This window comes from Eimeria tenella, genomic scaffold, assembly GCF_000499545.2.
Source record: "Eimeria tenella Houghton genomic scaffold, Eth_scaff23, whole genome shotgun sequence".
Lineage (NCBI taxonomy): Eukaryota > Apicomplexa > Conoidasida > Eucoccidiorida > Eimeriidae > Eimeria > Eimeria tenella.
In genome coordinates, this window is record NW_013542157.1 from 105,914 (window position 1) to 122,160 (window position 16,247).

The 16,247-nt window shown below is 51.6% G+C and overlaps 2 protein-coding genes across 2 annotated transcripts, besides 1 other annotated feature; one reads left to right on the forward strand and one right to left on the reverse strand.

Moving 5' to 3' along the window:
* Positions 1–1,547: part of a repeat region that runs on past the window's edge.
* Positions 1,548–5,544: 3,997 nt separating this feature from the next.
* Positions 5,545–10,196, forward strand: ETH_00016940 (uncharacterized protein; the record flags this gene model as incomplete). Its single annotated transcript, XM_013374796.1, has 4 exons — positions 5,545–6,357; positions 6,511–6,695; positions 6,920–7,253; positions 7,395–10,196. 4 exons carry the CDS (start codon positions 5,545–5,547, stop codon positions 10,194–10,196), a joined length of 4,134 nt encoding a protein of 1,377 aa, XP_013230250.1.
* Positions 10,197–11,208: 1,012 nt separating this feature from the next.
* On the reverse strand, positions 11,209–15,647 carry ETH_00016945 (uncharacterized protein; the record flags this gene model as incomplete). The annotated part of the gene is made up of 4 exons (XM_013374797.1): positions 11,209–13,797; positions 13,939–14,272; positions 14,497–14,681; positions 14,835–15,647. 4 exons carry the CDS (start codon positions 15,645–15,647, stop codon positions 11,209–11,211), a joined length of 3,921 nt encoding a protein of 1,306 aa, XP_013230251.1.
* Between the last annotated feature and the right edge of the window lie 600 nt (positions 15,648–16,247).

Genomic DNA, 16,247 nt, shown 5'->3' on the forward strand with positions numbered 1-16,247 from the left:
TTCATGGACTGTGGCGCATCTGCGTCCCATTCCCTGAGTTCCTTTCTCAAGTTCTGCATTCACATCACGACCATGTCACAGCCGGCCATCGAGGCCAGAAGAAGACCTTTGCGGCTCTTAGCAAGCACTACTACTGGCCAGGAATGCGCGCCTACACTACTGCTTACGTTGAATCATGCACTCACTGTCGAGCGTCAAAGTCCCTTAACCAGAAGCCTGCAGGCCTTCTTCAACAGTTGCTCATCCCTTCTTGTCGGTGGGCGCACGTGGGTCTTGACTTTATCACAGATCTTCCCCTTACAACGACAGGGCATGACTCGATTTTTGTCATGGTCGACTCCCTCAGCAAGATGGCTCACTTCGTTCCTGCAAAGAAGTCCTTCACACCAGCTGACACCGTGGCGCTTCTGGCAGACCGTCTTATCTGCTATCACGGCTTTCCTGAGGTGCTCATATCGGACCGCGACCCGCGCTTTCACTCGGATCTCTGGAAACAACTCTGCAGCCGCTTTAACATCAAACGGTGCATGTCCTCGTCCTACCATCCCCAAAGCGACGGTCAAACTGAACGGGTTAACCGCACACTGGAGCAGATGCCTCGTACCTACATCCAATCTGACTAACGCAAGTGGGATCGTTTGCTTCCGGCCTTGGAACTTGCTTACAACACAACAAGTCATTCATCCACCGAGCTCTCTCCCTTCGAGGTCATGAATGGCGAGAATCCGTTGACTGCTGCGGACCTTGATATCGTAGGCGCGTTAGCTCCTACGCTCACTCCTCCGATAACTAAGTTTTTCCGGCAGCTCTGCGACAGAGCACAGAGTCGCATCCTGAAGACAAAATGGCAGCAGAAGTACTCCGCAGACACAAAGCGCAGAGCAGTGGAGTATGCAGTGGGAGACAAGGTCTGGCTCAGTAGCAAGCACTTACCGCCTTTCAACAGCTGCCCTAAGTTCGAACTTCGTTACCGCGGACCCTTTGAAGTCATCGAACGCATAGGAGCCGTCGTTTACCGTCTCGCTGTGCCTCCCACCTATGAATGCCATAACTTTTTCCACGTTTCGCAGCTAGCTCCCCACCGTTCCCGCCCTCCCGATTTGGTTCCCCCGGAAGCTGACGCCGCCTGGACTCCTATCCGCGATGCCGCAGGCAAATCAACAGAGGAATCCGAAGTCGACTACATTATGGACCAACGCGGCTCGGGAGATGAAGCCCAGTACCTCGTCAAGTAGCGCGAGACCCCTGAAGATCAAGCCATATGGGAGCCCGCTCACCACCTTACAGGCTGTCCGGCCTTGCTTCTCACTAGGCGCCGCCGCCAACGAAGACGTCTTCAGGCTCGAAACAATCTTGGTCCTTCCGAGGGGTAGAGGTTTGGGTCCGTCACATTCCACCGCCTGCAGCACGGGCACCCTTCAATATGGAGGGTGGAGGGAACGCTGCGCGCCGCGTGCGCTCACGGCGTTAGCTTTAGAAGAGCATAGAGATTGAAAAGGCAAAAATAATGTGTTTTGAGTAGGCCTGTTCAATCCGGCAAGGGCGGAAGTTGTAGTTCACAGGCACTACAATAGGGCTTGCTGGTGATCTGTAGAAGATAGCTAGCTAGCGACCTACAAGGGGTCGAAGCACTGGAGGAGGACAGGACCCATTACCAGGATCAAAGTATGGCAATTTGTCTGCGAATTAACATGCATACACTAGAGGTGCCTGTAAATACGTGGATATTGAGGCTGGCGATAACGCCGGAATCGGTGCAGGCCTCCTCCTCACAGGGCCTAGGTGGCGAGAACCCCGAGTCGGTGGGGAATTTCAAGAAAATAGATTTTAAACAACTAAAAAGAACTGTATTTCGTGATATTTGGGCTACAGTTTCAAGGAAATGCGCCGAAGGTAGACGGTTATCATAGACCCCTACTCGAGGGGACAGGTAGCAGCGTAGTTGCACCAGTAGGTGCTGTGCACTACAACCGCCCCACAGGGCCAAGGAAGCAAGAACCCTGAGTGCGGGGACTCTTAAGGAGAACCGATTTCAGGACTTGAATGATGACAGCGATTATTGATATTTGGGTATTTGTTTCATGAGAGATGCATCGAAGGTAGAAGGTTTTTCATAGGGCGCCCTATTCGGGGTCCAGGTAACAGCGTAGTTGCAGCAGTAGGCGCTGTGCACTACAGCAGCTCTACAATCCGCTAAGCATCAATCAGCCCATATCCTCCTTCTACCAACCCAGAGCGGTGGACAAGCCGAGCGTAACACTAAAATTGACTCAACGGTTCCGTGAAATAGATGCTTTGTTACACTCAGTCTGACAAGCTGAAGAGGGAGCGTCCCTTTTTTGTCGAATAATACGACCAGCCATTTCTCAATGAAATTCTCTGTCGTTGATGTCCTGAGGAACTGGAACCTATTTTACTGCCAGCGTTCTTGAGATTATGGGTGCTGTGACACCGCATCTTCAACCACGAACGATCAAGTGCTTCAGCAACTCTGTGGCGGGGTAGAGAGTCATATTCGACAGGAGAAGCAAGAAAAAATGCATATGCTCCCTCCTAAGTGAGCTCCATTGAGTTCGGCGTAGCTCGAGCCTGGTCACTGGAGCGCCTTCACAGCTACAGAGTTGGCTTCGCGGCGTCCCTTTTAGCGTTTCCTGGTAGCGTAAAGGGGTGTTATCACCCCTGCCGCAGCCATGTGGGACACTTGCTGGGCCTGCAGGTCGTAAGCATTCTCAGCAGAAGTCTGCCTCCTCGCCTTCTGTTGCGTTTTTTCCTGCTTCTTTGCTTCTTACATTCACTTGATGCGCGTATTGTACACAGATTGCCCACGTAGGCTCATCGCTTATCAAGCTGGAAGTACCAGGCTACTTCATGGCCCACCAGCGAGCCAACTTCAATCTTATAAGCTACAGGCTCCAAAAAGAAATATTGGTGGCTAGAGATTTTACATAGCCTTTATGTAGCTACCCTTTATTTGCTATGGTGAAGCGGCAAAACGGCAGGCCTTGTGTAGGCAACATACACGAAGCCCCACCCACTAAAACTAAGGCCGGGCTAGTAAAACTCGGCAAATCACCCGTGTTTGGCAGCGTTTTGCACTCATGCCCAAGTATCTAGAAGTCAAGCACAGCTGTCTTTAACACGCTGCATAATAGCCCCTGTCCATCGTGTGCCGACACAGTACTCGCTCGACCACTGCAGTTGTAGTGCACAGCGCCAACTGCTGCGACTACGCTGCTATCTGGCCCACTTGGGCATGAGTGCAAGCGCTGCCGAACACGGGTGATTTGCTGAGTTTTACTAGCCCGGCCTTAGTTTTAGTGGGTGGGGCTTCGTGTATGTCGCCCTAGAAAAATCTTCTACCTTCGACGAATCTCTCATTAAACAAATACCAAAATATCAATAAATGTAGTCATATTCTCAAGTTCTGAAATCAATTTTCCTCAGAAGTCCTCGCATTCAGGGCTCTTGCTTCCTTGGCCCTGTGGGTAGGAGGCCTGCACCGGTGCCGGGGCTATCCCCAGCCCCAATCTCCAGGCATTCACAGATAGGTCTAGTTTATGTTTGCTAATTTGCTGATAAACTGCCATACTTCGCTACTAGTAAGAAGTTCCTGTCCTCTTTCAGCGTTTTAAACTCTTATGGGTTACCAGCTATCCATCTTTTTAAGGTCGCCAGCAAGCACTATTGTAATGCCTGCGGACTACAGCAGCGGGTTTCAATCCCACTACATCGAATTGCTCATACGGTTTCCCTGCCTTGCCTTCTCCCTTGGCCTGCGTGCTGACGGCCGTCGCACTAGCCAACAATTTCTCTGGCAAGGTGCGCTTCTTTCTTTCAGCATGAGCCTTGGGCACTGATAAAGCACTTGCATTTTTGGCATCCCCTTGCTCTTGCGTTAGGGTCCGCTTCCTGTATTGCTCTGTTCACTTATTCTCTGCTTCTTTTCATGAGCCTTGCGCTGCTGCAAATTCTACAGAAGTCAACCGTTGGTCGTAGCTCTGCTGCTACATACTTGCTTCTTACTGATGTTAGCTCTTTTACCCTTTGCTGTGTCTGCGTGTACTATTTTCCGGGAGCCCGTGTTGGCGCTACATCAACTAGTTTAACATTGTGTTTGTATATGGGCCTCCAGAGCCAACCGCATTTGCCGCTATGGAGACGGCTTCAATGCCTGTAGACTTAGGTCCAAGCACCTGGGTTTTCTGTTCTTGTAGTCCGTGCCGGCCCTTCGTAGGCCTCAAAACCATAGCCCGTTGGCCACTATTATGCGGAAAAAATGAATGAAAGAAAGGCGATAGTGGCGATTCCTCATACTGTGTGAAATGGTATCCATCGCGGTTTGCTGCGATTGCACCCGGAGCCATTGGCGATCGCCAAATAACCTTCTCGCTGCCGGGAATGTGAAACCAATAGATCCTTTGGGGCCTGTCTTCTTACACAGTTTAAAGCCCTACTTGTGAAAATATTTTTCGAACTCAGCCTTGTTAGCGTTAGTTTCGTAACCTCGCAATGTGCAGTCTAGCACGTGCAACAGCTCGAAAGCTGAGCCAAGCAAAATGGGTGCCTCCTCTGACGTTACAACAAAAACTGGGGAGGGAGCATCTTCAATTATCGCGCTGCTTGGAGCGCAGCTGAGCCTGACCTAAGGGGAACGGCAGGACACGTCCGTCAGCGTCTTCCAGTGTTGTCGTCTCAGGCTGAGACCCCACAGGACCGGTTGAGGAAGTATCCTGTTGGAAAACGCATTTGAAGAGCACGCACATACTGGCAATTACTCACGACTGCTATACCACAATAGAAGACCTGTAGATCTGGCGTGTTTCACTGACGCCTCGCTTCGATAGGAGCCAATCAGTCGGACTCTGGCCACCAATCCATCAGCGACACGTACAGCAACAAGAGAAGAAACAGGCTGGATCCACGGTTGAAGCTCGAAATAGCGATGCACTGAAACAGCACACTGAACGACTTCGGTGAGGCGAACGGCTCAAATCGAGTGTCCAAGGCTAGAAAAGTATCAATCGAATGTTTTCAGGAGGCAAGCCCCCATCCCATTCTGTACACAGTCTGCATGACCAGCTTACGCGCTCAATACAACTGTGTGAAATTAAAACTCAGAGTTAAGATTGGGCTTTGATATATCGTACAAGTGCTTCACTGAGATAGAAACAGACCATTCAGGTGGCCTTGATACCACAGCATCCAGCATGTGGTGTTGATCCCCCTAGAGTGTCCTAAGTTCAAGAGCTTGGTGATGTACTATCCCTGGATTCTGCAGCAACACGCCAGAATATGCAATGGAGCTACATATTAAGTGGCATTTGCCCATAATTGTGGCTCTCGATGAGGTCTTCGACGACCCGCGCAGTCGGCAGAAGCGGGAGATCTTTGTTGTGACTCGCCCCCAATATGCGGGGAGTATGATGTTCAGCTGCTTAGGTGTCGAAATATAGGACCTCGAAAAAACTAAAAAACTCAATACTTCACACGCTGCTGCGCACGTCCCACACGTGAGTATTTGCGCCGCGTGGGTGTACGGGTGCAATGGAATCACTGTCACGCAGCGTCGCCCTGGAGGAAACTAGCGCATCTTCACCTCCTTCAGCTCCTTGGCTTGCCGAATGCACGTTTAGTGACGCTGCTGTCACGTATGAGGCCTCCCCTCCCTCGTCGGATACTGGCAAACGCAATGAAAGACATCAAACAAGTTCCCCTGCTAGGAGCGCCTGCCTACAGGGCATAACTTGCGATAATCATGGAGCTCAGATGAAGCCAAATATATTTGGTTCTGCTTGCGGTGAACCCACGGAGCCTGCCTCGGAAGTGGTGGGCCACGATGCAGCGCTTCCAGCAGTCGGCCCACAGGGAGGAAGCCCGGGGATTGAAGTGTCAACTGAATACGTGATGGCGCTGCAGGATGCGGGTCAATTTAATATGTGGGAGCCGGTACTCCGTAAAGTGCTTCCATCTCGGGAGCATTCCCTCTTGCTGGGTCAGATCTGCTTCGACGTGACAGATGGGGACCAGCGAGGCTCTTGGTTGCTACCGGAAGAGCTGCTGGCTGAGGGGATCGCGTCGGTTGGTGAGGATCACGAGGACAGACAAATCTTCACTAACACGCCGGTCAGTGAGGAAGAACAAGAGGCCATAGAACAGGTCCTCTTGCAGCTTCTGGAGTCACAGAAAGCGGATGTCGAGGAGAACACAGCAAGTCGAGACCCCAGCATGATTCTGGGGGTACAACCAGTCTGGTTGGAACAACTCGTGCTGCGGTACCTGTACAGCTGCTCTTTTGATACTCAAAAAACCTTCGACCTTTTACAATCAACACTGTCTTTCCGGAGACAGCAGCTTCCCGTGAGTCTTTGTCATTTGCTCCTGAGCCGCAGCCAAAAGTCCCACACTCGCTCCTGGCTAAATAGGGTCCTGCGTGCCTTCTTCTGCTTCTGTAATTTTGGGTGGATTATCTGTGTTACTATCACATTATCTCCTTGTTGAACTGCTCGACAGGTGCTTGAGTCTGAAGTGTACTATGAGCTGCGGAGCTTGGGCGCATGTTATTGGCATGGAAGGGACAGGAAGTTGCGACCGCTTCTTGTAGTCTCACTGCAAAGATTGCAACAGCTGCAGAGGGACGGTGGAATGGAAGAGAAGGTTACTCGCCTTATCATCTTTTGCCTGGAATTCTTCCTAAGGTAAGCTGACCTGCAGTACTGGCTGCCACTGCGCCGCGGGACTTCATGGTTCAGGAATTCAGTGAGATTAGTAGGTGCTGATGCTTCGTAGACGTGACAAGTGCGGATGCGTGACCTATGTACAAGACCAATGAGCAGTTGATGATTAGACGTTATCGAGGCAGCTCTGCCATTGAGCTTCTATGGCTGTGGCTATTGCGTATGTTTGCACTGGGTTCCTTCAGGTACTTGTGCGTCGCAGGAAGGGTCGAAAGTTGGTGCATCCTGTGTGACCTGAGTGGTATATCCATTTCTAGTTTTCCATTGCCGCTGCTTTTTAAGTTGATGCAACTAATACAAGGATCGTATAGAGGCCGCCTCTATCGTTTTTACATTCTTCACGCACCAAGGCTGTTTCACTTTGTGGCTAAACCACTGGTGGCTTCTTTGCCGTCAACTACAGCAAAGAAACTCCGAGTGTTCACAAGCTTCGATGAGTGGCAGCAGGAGCGGCGAGCACAATTTACTTCTCATCAAATTGAGGAGAAGTTCGGGGGGACAGCTCCGGATGTAACCGAGGTACTAACGACTGCATTTTATTTTGCAGTGTCTCATCGTTAGCACAGTATTTCCTGTAGGCTGATGCATGGACGACAGCGCAGTGCTATGGTTGCCCTCCCCCACCGCGCTGGAGGCGCATGTGGTGCGTTTTGTGCACAGAATTGGTATCCTTTCCGCTTTTACCCGGGGCCGTTTGATCCGGAAGTGGAGAGTAGCCCAAGCGCTGTTGAAAGAGGAGTTGTTCGTTGGGACAGCGAGCCGGCGTTGCACACCAGGGTCCACCCCGTCGTACACTGTGGAGTATCTCTCCACACGTCTATTTTGCGATCCCACAGCCCAGACCGAAGTAGCTCACTTTTCCGATATGCAGCGTGGCTCCGTCATCTTCCTGAACTGCAGTTAGCTTCAACAACAGTTGTATGGGCAAAGCGTATGGTTTGCCATCACCTGGTGGCGCATCATAAGTGTTTAATTCGCCATCTGAAAGGGAACTTGTTGGAAACAGCAGTGGATCTAGATGGGCGAGTCTGCAAGGAGTCAGCTACCGAAGAACCCGGGACTTTGCCTGCGGTTTCAGATACAAAGACATGTCCGCTCACAGTGAGTACCAGCTCACAGAGCTCAACTGAGCAGCTGCCACCTTCTGCGATGAGAAAGACATCTGGAAAAATACCTAGAGCATGTACTGGGCAGAGTTACCCTTCGCAGAGACTTCTAGGTTGTGAGATATCTTCGACGACCTCTTCGGCACCTGATTGTCTGCTTGCACTGCCGCCAGAGAGTATAGCAGCGCACTGCAGTGAGTCACATAACTCTGTAATGGAGGATTCACTCGCGCGCTACACAGAAGTATTACCAGCCGGCAGCTTCAAAGTTATGGAATCTGCAGCGAGCCAGGCAAGAACCATGTTCGCTTCCGCCAGCTCAAAGGCATGCATAACAGTGATACGACTTCACAAGGCACGCTTTTGTCTCATTACTGAATCTCTTTCAGCGGCAGCGCTTGTTGCTGGGTCGTTTAGCGTCTCTTCTCGGCGGCACGCCCCTTTAGAGGAGCAGCTTTATTCGGTGCGGCAGTATTCTTCGCATGCCCGCTCGGTATCGATGCACACTACTACTGCTACTTCCGAGAACGCTGCGAAGCCTCGCGAGGAGGCGCAAATGGCTCGTGAAACCAGTGCGATCTCTCGAGTGGTGGACTTGAAGTTGCAGGCGCTGTCTAACGGGATCATATTTTTGAATGAGAAGTGTATGACACTGCCAGAAGAAGGGCAGGCGGCGAAAGGCTTGAGCTCGCTGGAGGTTACGCGCTTATATAAAGCGGAGGGGAAAAACGAGGAAAGTCTGGGGGCTGCCTTGTTTGAGTTGAACAAATTTTATGGAAGCTCGCACGAGCCCAGCGCGGTGGCTCTAGGATGTCAATCCTCCGTGCAGCTATCATCAGATGCTGAGAAGGAGGGTATAGGCTTTCGACATGCGGATAATTCAGTGGAGAAAACGCATCACGGAGACAGGTTACTCTCATCGGGGCATCTCAGCGAAGGCAGCAGCTTCCTTAGTGCGGCGGGGAAGTGCGGTAGGACCATCGCGCGGACATGCTTGACAATGCGAGGAAGCAGGCGAAACATGCCTGATGTTTCGTTAGGAGGATCCAGGGCACCAAATTTGCGCGGAAGCAGCAATGCAGGAACATTGGAAACGCCATCACGCTTCTACTTGGAGAAAACAGTCCGGCCTGCCTTACCACCTGATGGACGAGTGTACGGAGGAATCCAGCGGAAAGCAACAGTACCAGGAGTGATGGGGCGCCAGTGTGTTAGAAGCCCGCGACTACAATCGAGGAAGCCAAGAACTGCGACGCAGATGCTAGTGCCTCAAACTCGCGGCAAAATTGAGTTCCATGCCCATAAAGCGACAGGCGCCCATTTCCTTGGGGACCAATCCACTACTTCATCACATTCTGAGGAACTAAGCACGTCAGCAACTCGGCATCATGATGGCGTTTTATGTTCAGTACCATCGTATCGAAGCAGAGGTGTATCCTTGCATTCAAGGCATCGAGAAAGGATGGCTCAAAATGCAGACGCAGAAGGCCGGCGCGTCGCACCAATTGACAGAAAGGCAGCATATCTTAACACTTTGCAGCCGGCTACCAAGACAAAACGTTGGGAAGCAAGTAGAGAAAGCTGCCAATCACAGGAGGCTATACTGTGCAGCGTTGACCGAAGCTCCAAGCCGGTTGAGGTTCGAATTGAAGCGAACCAGCCAGACTCCGGGGTGCTGGGAAAAAGCGGGATAAAATCTGGCGTCAGCCTACGGCCGAGGCGGGTAATTGGGAGGCTGCTGCCGCTGTTTCTTTTAGCATTGGCAGCGTTTCCTTCGTCAATGTGTGCAGAGCCACTTTTAGTTTTGGCGGCGCTGACACATAGTGGTGAGAACTTGAGCAGCCAAGCAGGGCACTTCATTCGAAGGTGCGTGCTGAACAGGGGAACTTCGGCGGTGAATTCGCAAGGCCTCACACAACGGTTTGAACCCCTGCAGTGTCACGTCGCGTGGTTGGAGTCAACGCGTTACCCTTTCTCGCCACCTGCCGCCTTCAACTATGTCGTGGGTAGGCATCGGCAGGTAAATTCTTCCAGCTATTATGTGGGCCCGGGCGTACCTAGACCGTCCCGCTATGAACGCTTAATTCTCGGTGGTCATTCGAACCCTGTCTGGTGGACTGCTCCACAAGGCCTTTCAATGCGTCGCGCTGTTCGTGTTGCCGCGGTGAAGCCGAAGTCTAGGGGTTCAATCGATAAGCGTTTTAAAGTTACAGCAACTGGGAAGCTACTTTACAAGAGGCCAGGGCTGCAACACCACGCGCACACGAAGTCTTCAGCAAGACGCGCAAGGCTTCGCCGTGTGGCGTCGCTAAAGGCAAGCCACATTTCGAGGCTTCTTGGGCCTCTTAGCGTGTGATGACGTGGGGAACCACAGTAGTTCATGTCCGGCTCCACAAACCCTTGTGCATTGCTAAAACAAGCGCAGTGGCGCGCTCGGACATGGTTCATTCACATGTGGCAACGCACAACTTCCAAAGGTGACTGTGCCTGTCTCTGAAAGCGTGCTCATCAACAAATTTCTTGGAGGAGCTTGATGCTGACAAGTGCGTTTGCATGTCACGACTTTACAGTCAAAAACGTCAAAGAGCGTCGTGGTACAAAACAGTACTTCTGTTATGTGTGCGGACCCCGCATCGTTCTATACGCGATGCTCGTCGTCACATCGCCTATAAAACCAATATGAATGAGTACCAACGCTCGCATGCATATAAGGCGTAGCTATGTACAGCATAAAATTCAAATTCGCTGCTTCGAAGGAGAGCTGTACTGGTTCCTGGAAAACTCTGCAAGACCTTCAGTCAAACGGAACAAAATACTTGGAAATGCTTCAGTTCGCCCAAACAGTAGTGTGGTGGGAACTTAGCCAAGGTGGAGGTGGGGAGAGGACAGCAAAAGACTTGAGATGCTTACTACGCATGCAGATGTTGCAGGCATGTAGAAAACGCAAGCGATAAATGTCTCGTTAGCGGCGACACTACTTGACGCAAATTGGACCAAATTTCGGCCCAGTACCGAGCCACAAGGACCGCTGAACCAGTTATAAATGCAGGGCTTCCAGCGTGCCAACTCTGGCTATCTCATGAGCCCAGAAGACCCTACGTCAAATGAGCACGGACACACGATGTGGCGCTACGGCATAATGCGCCATCAATCAGGTTTGAGCATCAAATGTACTGAAGTCGAACCGTTCTAGCGACGGGTGTCACGGGTATCGTTCGAAGTCGAGCACTAAGCAGTTAGAATCCCACGCGGCGTGCAAGCCTCTACGGGTAAAGGCAGACTGGTTGCTCTAGGCTTCCCAAAGTAAAGGGCGTCATCCTAACAGAAATATGACTCAGTAACAACTGCGGCGGTGATCAAATATGCTGCTATACTTTTACCTTTCGGCGAACACTGCCCTGCATTCTCCTAGCAAGCCCTAGCGTTCCTCGCCGCACTCGGTCAGAAAGCGATACTGGCAGCCGAATAATTCTTCTTGATGTACCGCATGTTGAGAAGAAACTCCTAGACAACTTTGCATCACTCGGTACACCCACGCAGAGTTCGCAGTCACTCTCACTAGCACGTAACGTACTCTCAGAGACAGGAAAACGCGTCTTTGGGATAACTCCAGGGTGCTTCCGGTAAAGCTTCGCCTTTCTGTGACGACGGATTCCACTCGCTTGTTTCAAAATATTTCCTGGGACAGTGGCACCCTCTGCGCGGCAAGTCTGTGGGAGCAAGCGGCAGCTGAATCGCCGCCGTAGCCCAGTACAAGGCCGCTCTTCACTCTCATACTTTTCAAGCTGTTTTACTTCAGTCCTGTGCAACTCTTTCCCAGTGCAGCGTCTTTGCAGCTGCCTCGGTCGAGTTTCTCGTGAAGACGAGTCGCACTGATCGAGTAACCCACACTGAACCGCTGGCCGCCTTTCCGAATGTCGATGATTTCCCGAGACCGAATTACAAAGTGCTCGCACCACACGCCTTAGCCTTCGGAGTTCCCTAACACGAGACGTTTCTGATTCGGGGAAAATTCCCGCAGTTTCTTTTGACTGTTGCTCCGTGGCTGATGAACTGCGTCTGTGCATTAGCTGCGCGGAGATACAGGGTCCGCCACCCGTGCCTCCGCACGACTGATCTGCAAGCCCTTGCCTTTGACTGCTGGACCAGTCTTTTCGCGAACTAGACAGTTCCTGGCAGTTTATACTGCCTTCACAAAACACGCAACTTCCTGACATGCTGCTTTCTGTAGCAGATAAAGTTGAAACACAGGGAGACGGCTCAGGTGCAACCGGAGAAATAAAATGTGAAATGCCTTGGATATGGATCTTTTGCAAGTCCACTGACGATGTTGTCCTGCTGAGCTTGCTGCGGTATGACACGCTGCCATGATTGAGGATAGAATCCACCACGTTATTCTTCGGGGATTTCGAGATAGGAGCTGGAGTCGCAATCGATATGGGCGGCTGGTCCACATGGTCAGCCCTACCCTCAAGAAAGGCGCAAGCCAGCCTCTCTGCGTTTAGAACCTCCCTCGGAGCGTCGCATGAGAGAGAGAAGAAGCTATCGCTGGACGAAAGCCACAATTTCGGTGTGCGTTCGCATTTTGGTGTATTGTGCCAGCAAGCGCTCGACGGAGAGCCTAAGGCTCCTTCACTTGCATCTGGAAGTGATACTGTCCGACAGGAACCACCCACTGATCTTGAAAGCGGTGAATGAGGGTGCTGCAGCTGCCTTGGAATGATTGACTGATACACTTCTGCCTCAGCATATAGTTCCTGTTGCTCTGGTATTTCCGTGCAGCCCGCCGGTGACGGAAGACAGCATACAGCTCCTGAATTTTCCGCAGAGTCCGCTCCGCTACACTTACTGTTCGTGCGTTTTAGCGGCTCCACAGAAGAAAACCTGACTACAAGCTGATCGTTTCGTTTGGTTTCTGGTAGAACAAGAGATTTGCCTGAAGTCCACCTGGCACGGTCATGCGCTAAGGTCCCGAAATTATCCAACTTTTTGGAGGGGCTCGAGGCACACTCTGCATGTTTTGGTATTCGATCTGAGGGAACCTCCATGTGAGCGCTTTCTGATAGGACTTGCGAGTACTCTGATGGTGCATCGGTCCTGCCAGCACTACAGAGCACAGAAGGGCCAGAAGTGCCATGCTCTTGCTGCCGGACTTCCCCCGCACACTTTTGTGGAGATCTCACACATCGCTCTGCTTGCCCGGGAACAAGCACGGTACTCTGGACGGCGGTGCTGTTCCTAATCAAGGCGTCATTTTCTGCACCAAGTGAGCGGTGTTCGGTTGCATGGTTCTGCACTGCTTCTGGGGGTGCAGTACCACCTGTCTCATCGTTCAAAAAGTGATCGCCTGGCCATAAAGCAGAAGTTCGATGGGAATTTTTCTGCGAAGCTAAGACCTCCGTCTGCCGCCCTGATGAACTACAGGCAGCATCAGCCTTGTATTCCGCTGAACGCAGTGCAGTAGAAAACGAACAAGCGGGAGATGTCCCTGGAGACACAATGGCGGGGGAGAAAACTTCAGAAACAGAACGGGGTCTTGTTCGCGACAAAGGAGAAGCCACAGTAGGAACTTCACGTGCTTCACCAGACGAATTTTCCGCTTTCGACACTTGCGCCACTCTCTCTTTCCGTAGCAAATAGTCGGCCAGAGACCCATGGTGTTCCACCATGCGACTGCGAAGCATATTCTTTGCCCACGCAACAGTCGCTGGAGCTAGCTGCAGTTCAGGAAGATGGTGCAGCCAAGATGCATATCGGAAAAGTGAGCTACTTCGGTCTGGGCTGTGGGATCGCAAAATAGACGTGTGGAGAGATACTCCACAGTGTACGACGGGGTGGACCCTGGTGTGCAACGCCGGCTCGCTGTCCCAACGAACAACTCCTCTTTCAACAGCGCTTGGGCTACTCTCCACTTCCGGATCAAACGGCCCCGGGTAAAAGCGGAAAGGATACCAATTCTGTGCACAAAACGCACCACATGCGCCTCCAGCGCGGTGGGGGAGGGCAACTATAGCACTGCGCTGTCGTCCATGCATCAGCCTACAGGAAATACTGTGCTAACGATGAGACACTGCAAAATAAAATGCAGTCGTTAGTACCTCGGTTACATCCGGAGCTGTCCCCCCGAACTTCTCCTCAATTTGATGAGAAGTAAATTGTGCTCGCCGCTCCTGCTGCCACTCATCGAAGCTTGTGAACACTCGGAGTTTCTTTGCTGTAGTTGACGGCAAAGAAGCCACCAGTGGTTTAGCCACAAAGTGAAACAGCCTTGGTGCGTGAAGAATGTAAAAACGATAGAGGCGGCCTCTATACGATCCTTGTATTAGTTGCATCAACTTAAAAAGCAGCGGCAATGGAAAACTAGAAATGGATATACCACTCAGGTCACACAGGATGCACCAACTTTCGACCCTTCCTGCGACGCACAAGTACCTGAAGGAACCCAGTGCAAACATACGCAATAGCCACAGCCATAGAAGCTCAATGGCAGAGCTGCCTCGATAACGTCTAATCATCAACTGCTCATTGGTCTTGTACATAGGTCACGCATCCGCACTTGTCACGTCTACGAAGCATCAGCACCTACTAATCTCACTGAATTCCTGAACCATGAAGTCCCGCGGCGCAGTGGCAGCCAGTACTGCAGGTCAGCTTACCTTAGGAAGAATTCCAGGCAAAAGATGATAAGGCGAGTAACCTTCTCTTCCATTCCACCGTCCCTCTGCAGCTGTTGCAATCTTTGCAGTGAGACTACAAGAAGCGGTCGCAACTTCCTGTCCCTTCCATGCCAATAACATGCGCCCAAGCTCCGCAGCTCATAGTACACTTCAGACTCAAGCACCTGTCGAGCAGTTCAACAAGGAGATAATGTGATAGTAACACAGATAATCCACCCAAAATTACAGAAGCAGAAGAAGGCACGCAGGACCCTATTTAGCCAGGAGCGAGTGTGGGACTTTTGGCTGCGGCTCAGGAGCAAATGACAAAGACTCACGGGAAGCTGCTGTCTCCGGAAAGACAGTGTTGATTGTAAAAGGTCGAAGGTTTTTTGAGTATCAAAAGAGCAGCTGTACAGGTACCGCAGCACGAGTTGTTCCAACCAGACTGGTTGTACCCCCAGAATCATGCTGGGGTCTCGACTTGCTGTGTTCTCCTCGACATCCGCTTTCTGTGACTCCAGAAGCTGCAAGAGGACCTGTTCTATGGCCTCTTGTTCTTCCTCACTGACCGGCGTGTTAGTGAAGATTTGTCTGTCCTCGTGATCCTCACCAACCGACGCGATCCCCTCAGCCAGCAGCTCTTCCGGTAGCAACCAAGAGCCTCGCTGGTCCCCATCTGTCACGTCGAAGCAGATCTGACCCAGCAAGAGGGAATGCTCCCGAGATGGAAGCACTTTACGGAGTACCGGCTCCCACATATTAAATTGACCCGCATCCTGCAGCGCCATCACGTATTCAGTTGACACTTCAATCCCCGGGCTTCCTCCCTGTGGGCCGACTGCTGGAGGCGCTGCATCGTGGCCCACCACTTCCGAGGCAGGCTCCGTGGGTTCACCGCAAGCAGCACCAAATATATTTGGCTTCGTCTGAGCTCCACGGTCATCGCAAGGCAAGCCCTGTAGGCAGGCGCTCCTAGCAGGGGAACTTGTTTGATGTCTTTCATTGCGTTTGCCAGTATCCGACGAGGGAGGGGAGGCCTCATACGTGACAGCAGCGTCACTAAACGTGCATTCGGCAAGCCAAGGAGCTGAAGGAGGTGAAGATGCGCTAGTTTCCTCCAAGCCAACGCGGCTTGACAGTGATTCCATTGCACCCGTAACTACTTTGCAGAGCAGATTAGTCGCGAAGAGTACGCAACTGCTAGTGAAGAATGTAAGTGCGTGGCGTCAGGTCCTGCGGAGCCTTAAATTTGCACTTTAGATAGAATGAGCATTGTTTTCTCAGAATCCTGAATGAAGTAGCCGGGTGAGTCGTCTGCAGGCCTGACAACCTCTGTACGCACATGCAGAGTGTTGTGAGGAAAAGGATAGAGTGAGCGAAAGAAACTGTCAAATTATGCCATTACACTGCAACAACATGCTCGGTGAATGGGCCAAATATTCAAGGTGGCACTGGGACATAACTAATCACCAGCTCCTCAGCGGGTTGGAACTCCGAGAAGATGCTGACAATGCGGATTGCTCCAGAAATGAACGCGAAAAACCCGCGAGCCACTACAAGCTCAAGTTTACACAAAATATGCGCAATTGCTCGGAATATAGGGTCGGTAGAATCCCTGTAGCGGGTTCGCAACCCCACATGGGCTGGTGCGACTGGAACCGGTCTGCTAAGGAGTGCTGGGACTTAGTTGGTCGATGGCACATTCAGTTTTTCTTGCTACATATTTCGTTTCCAAATGAATATGTATT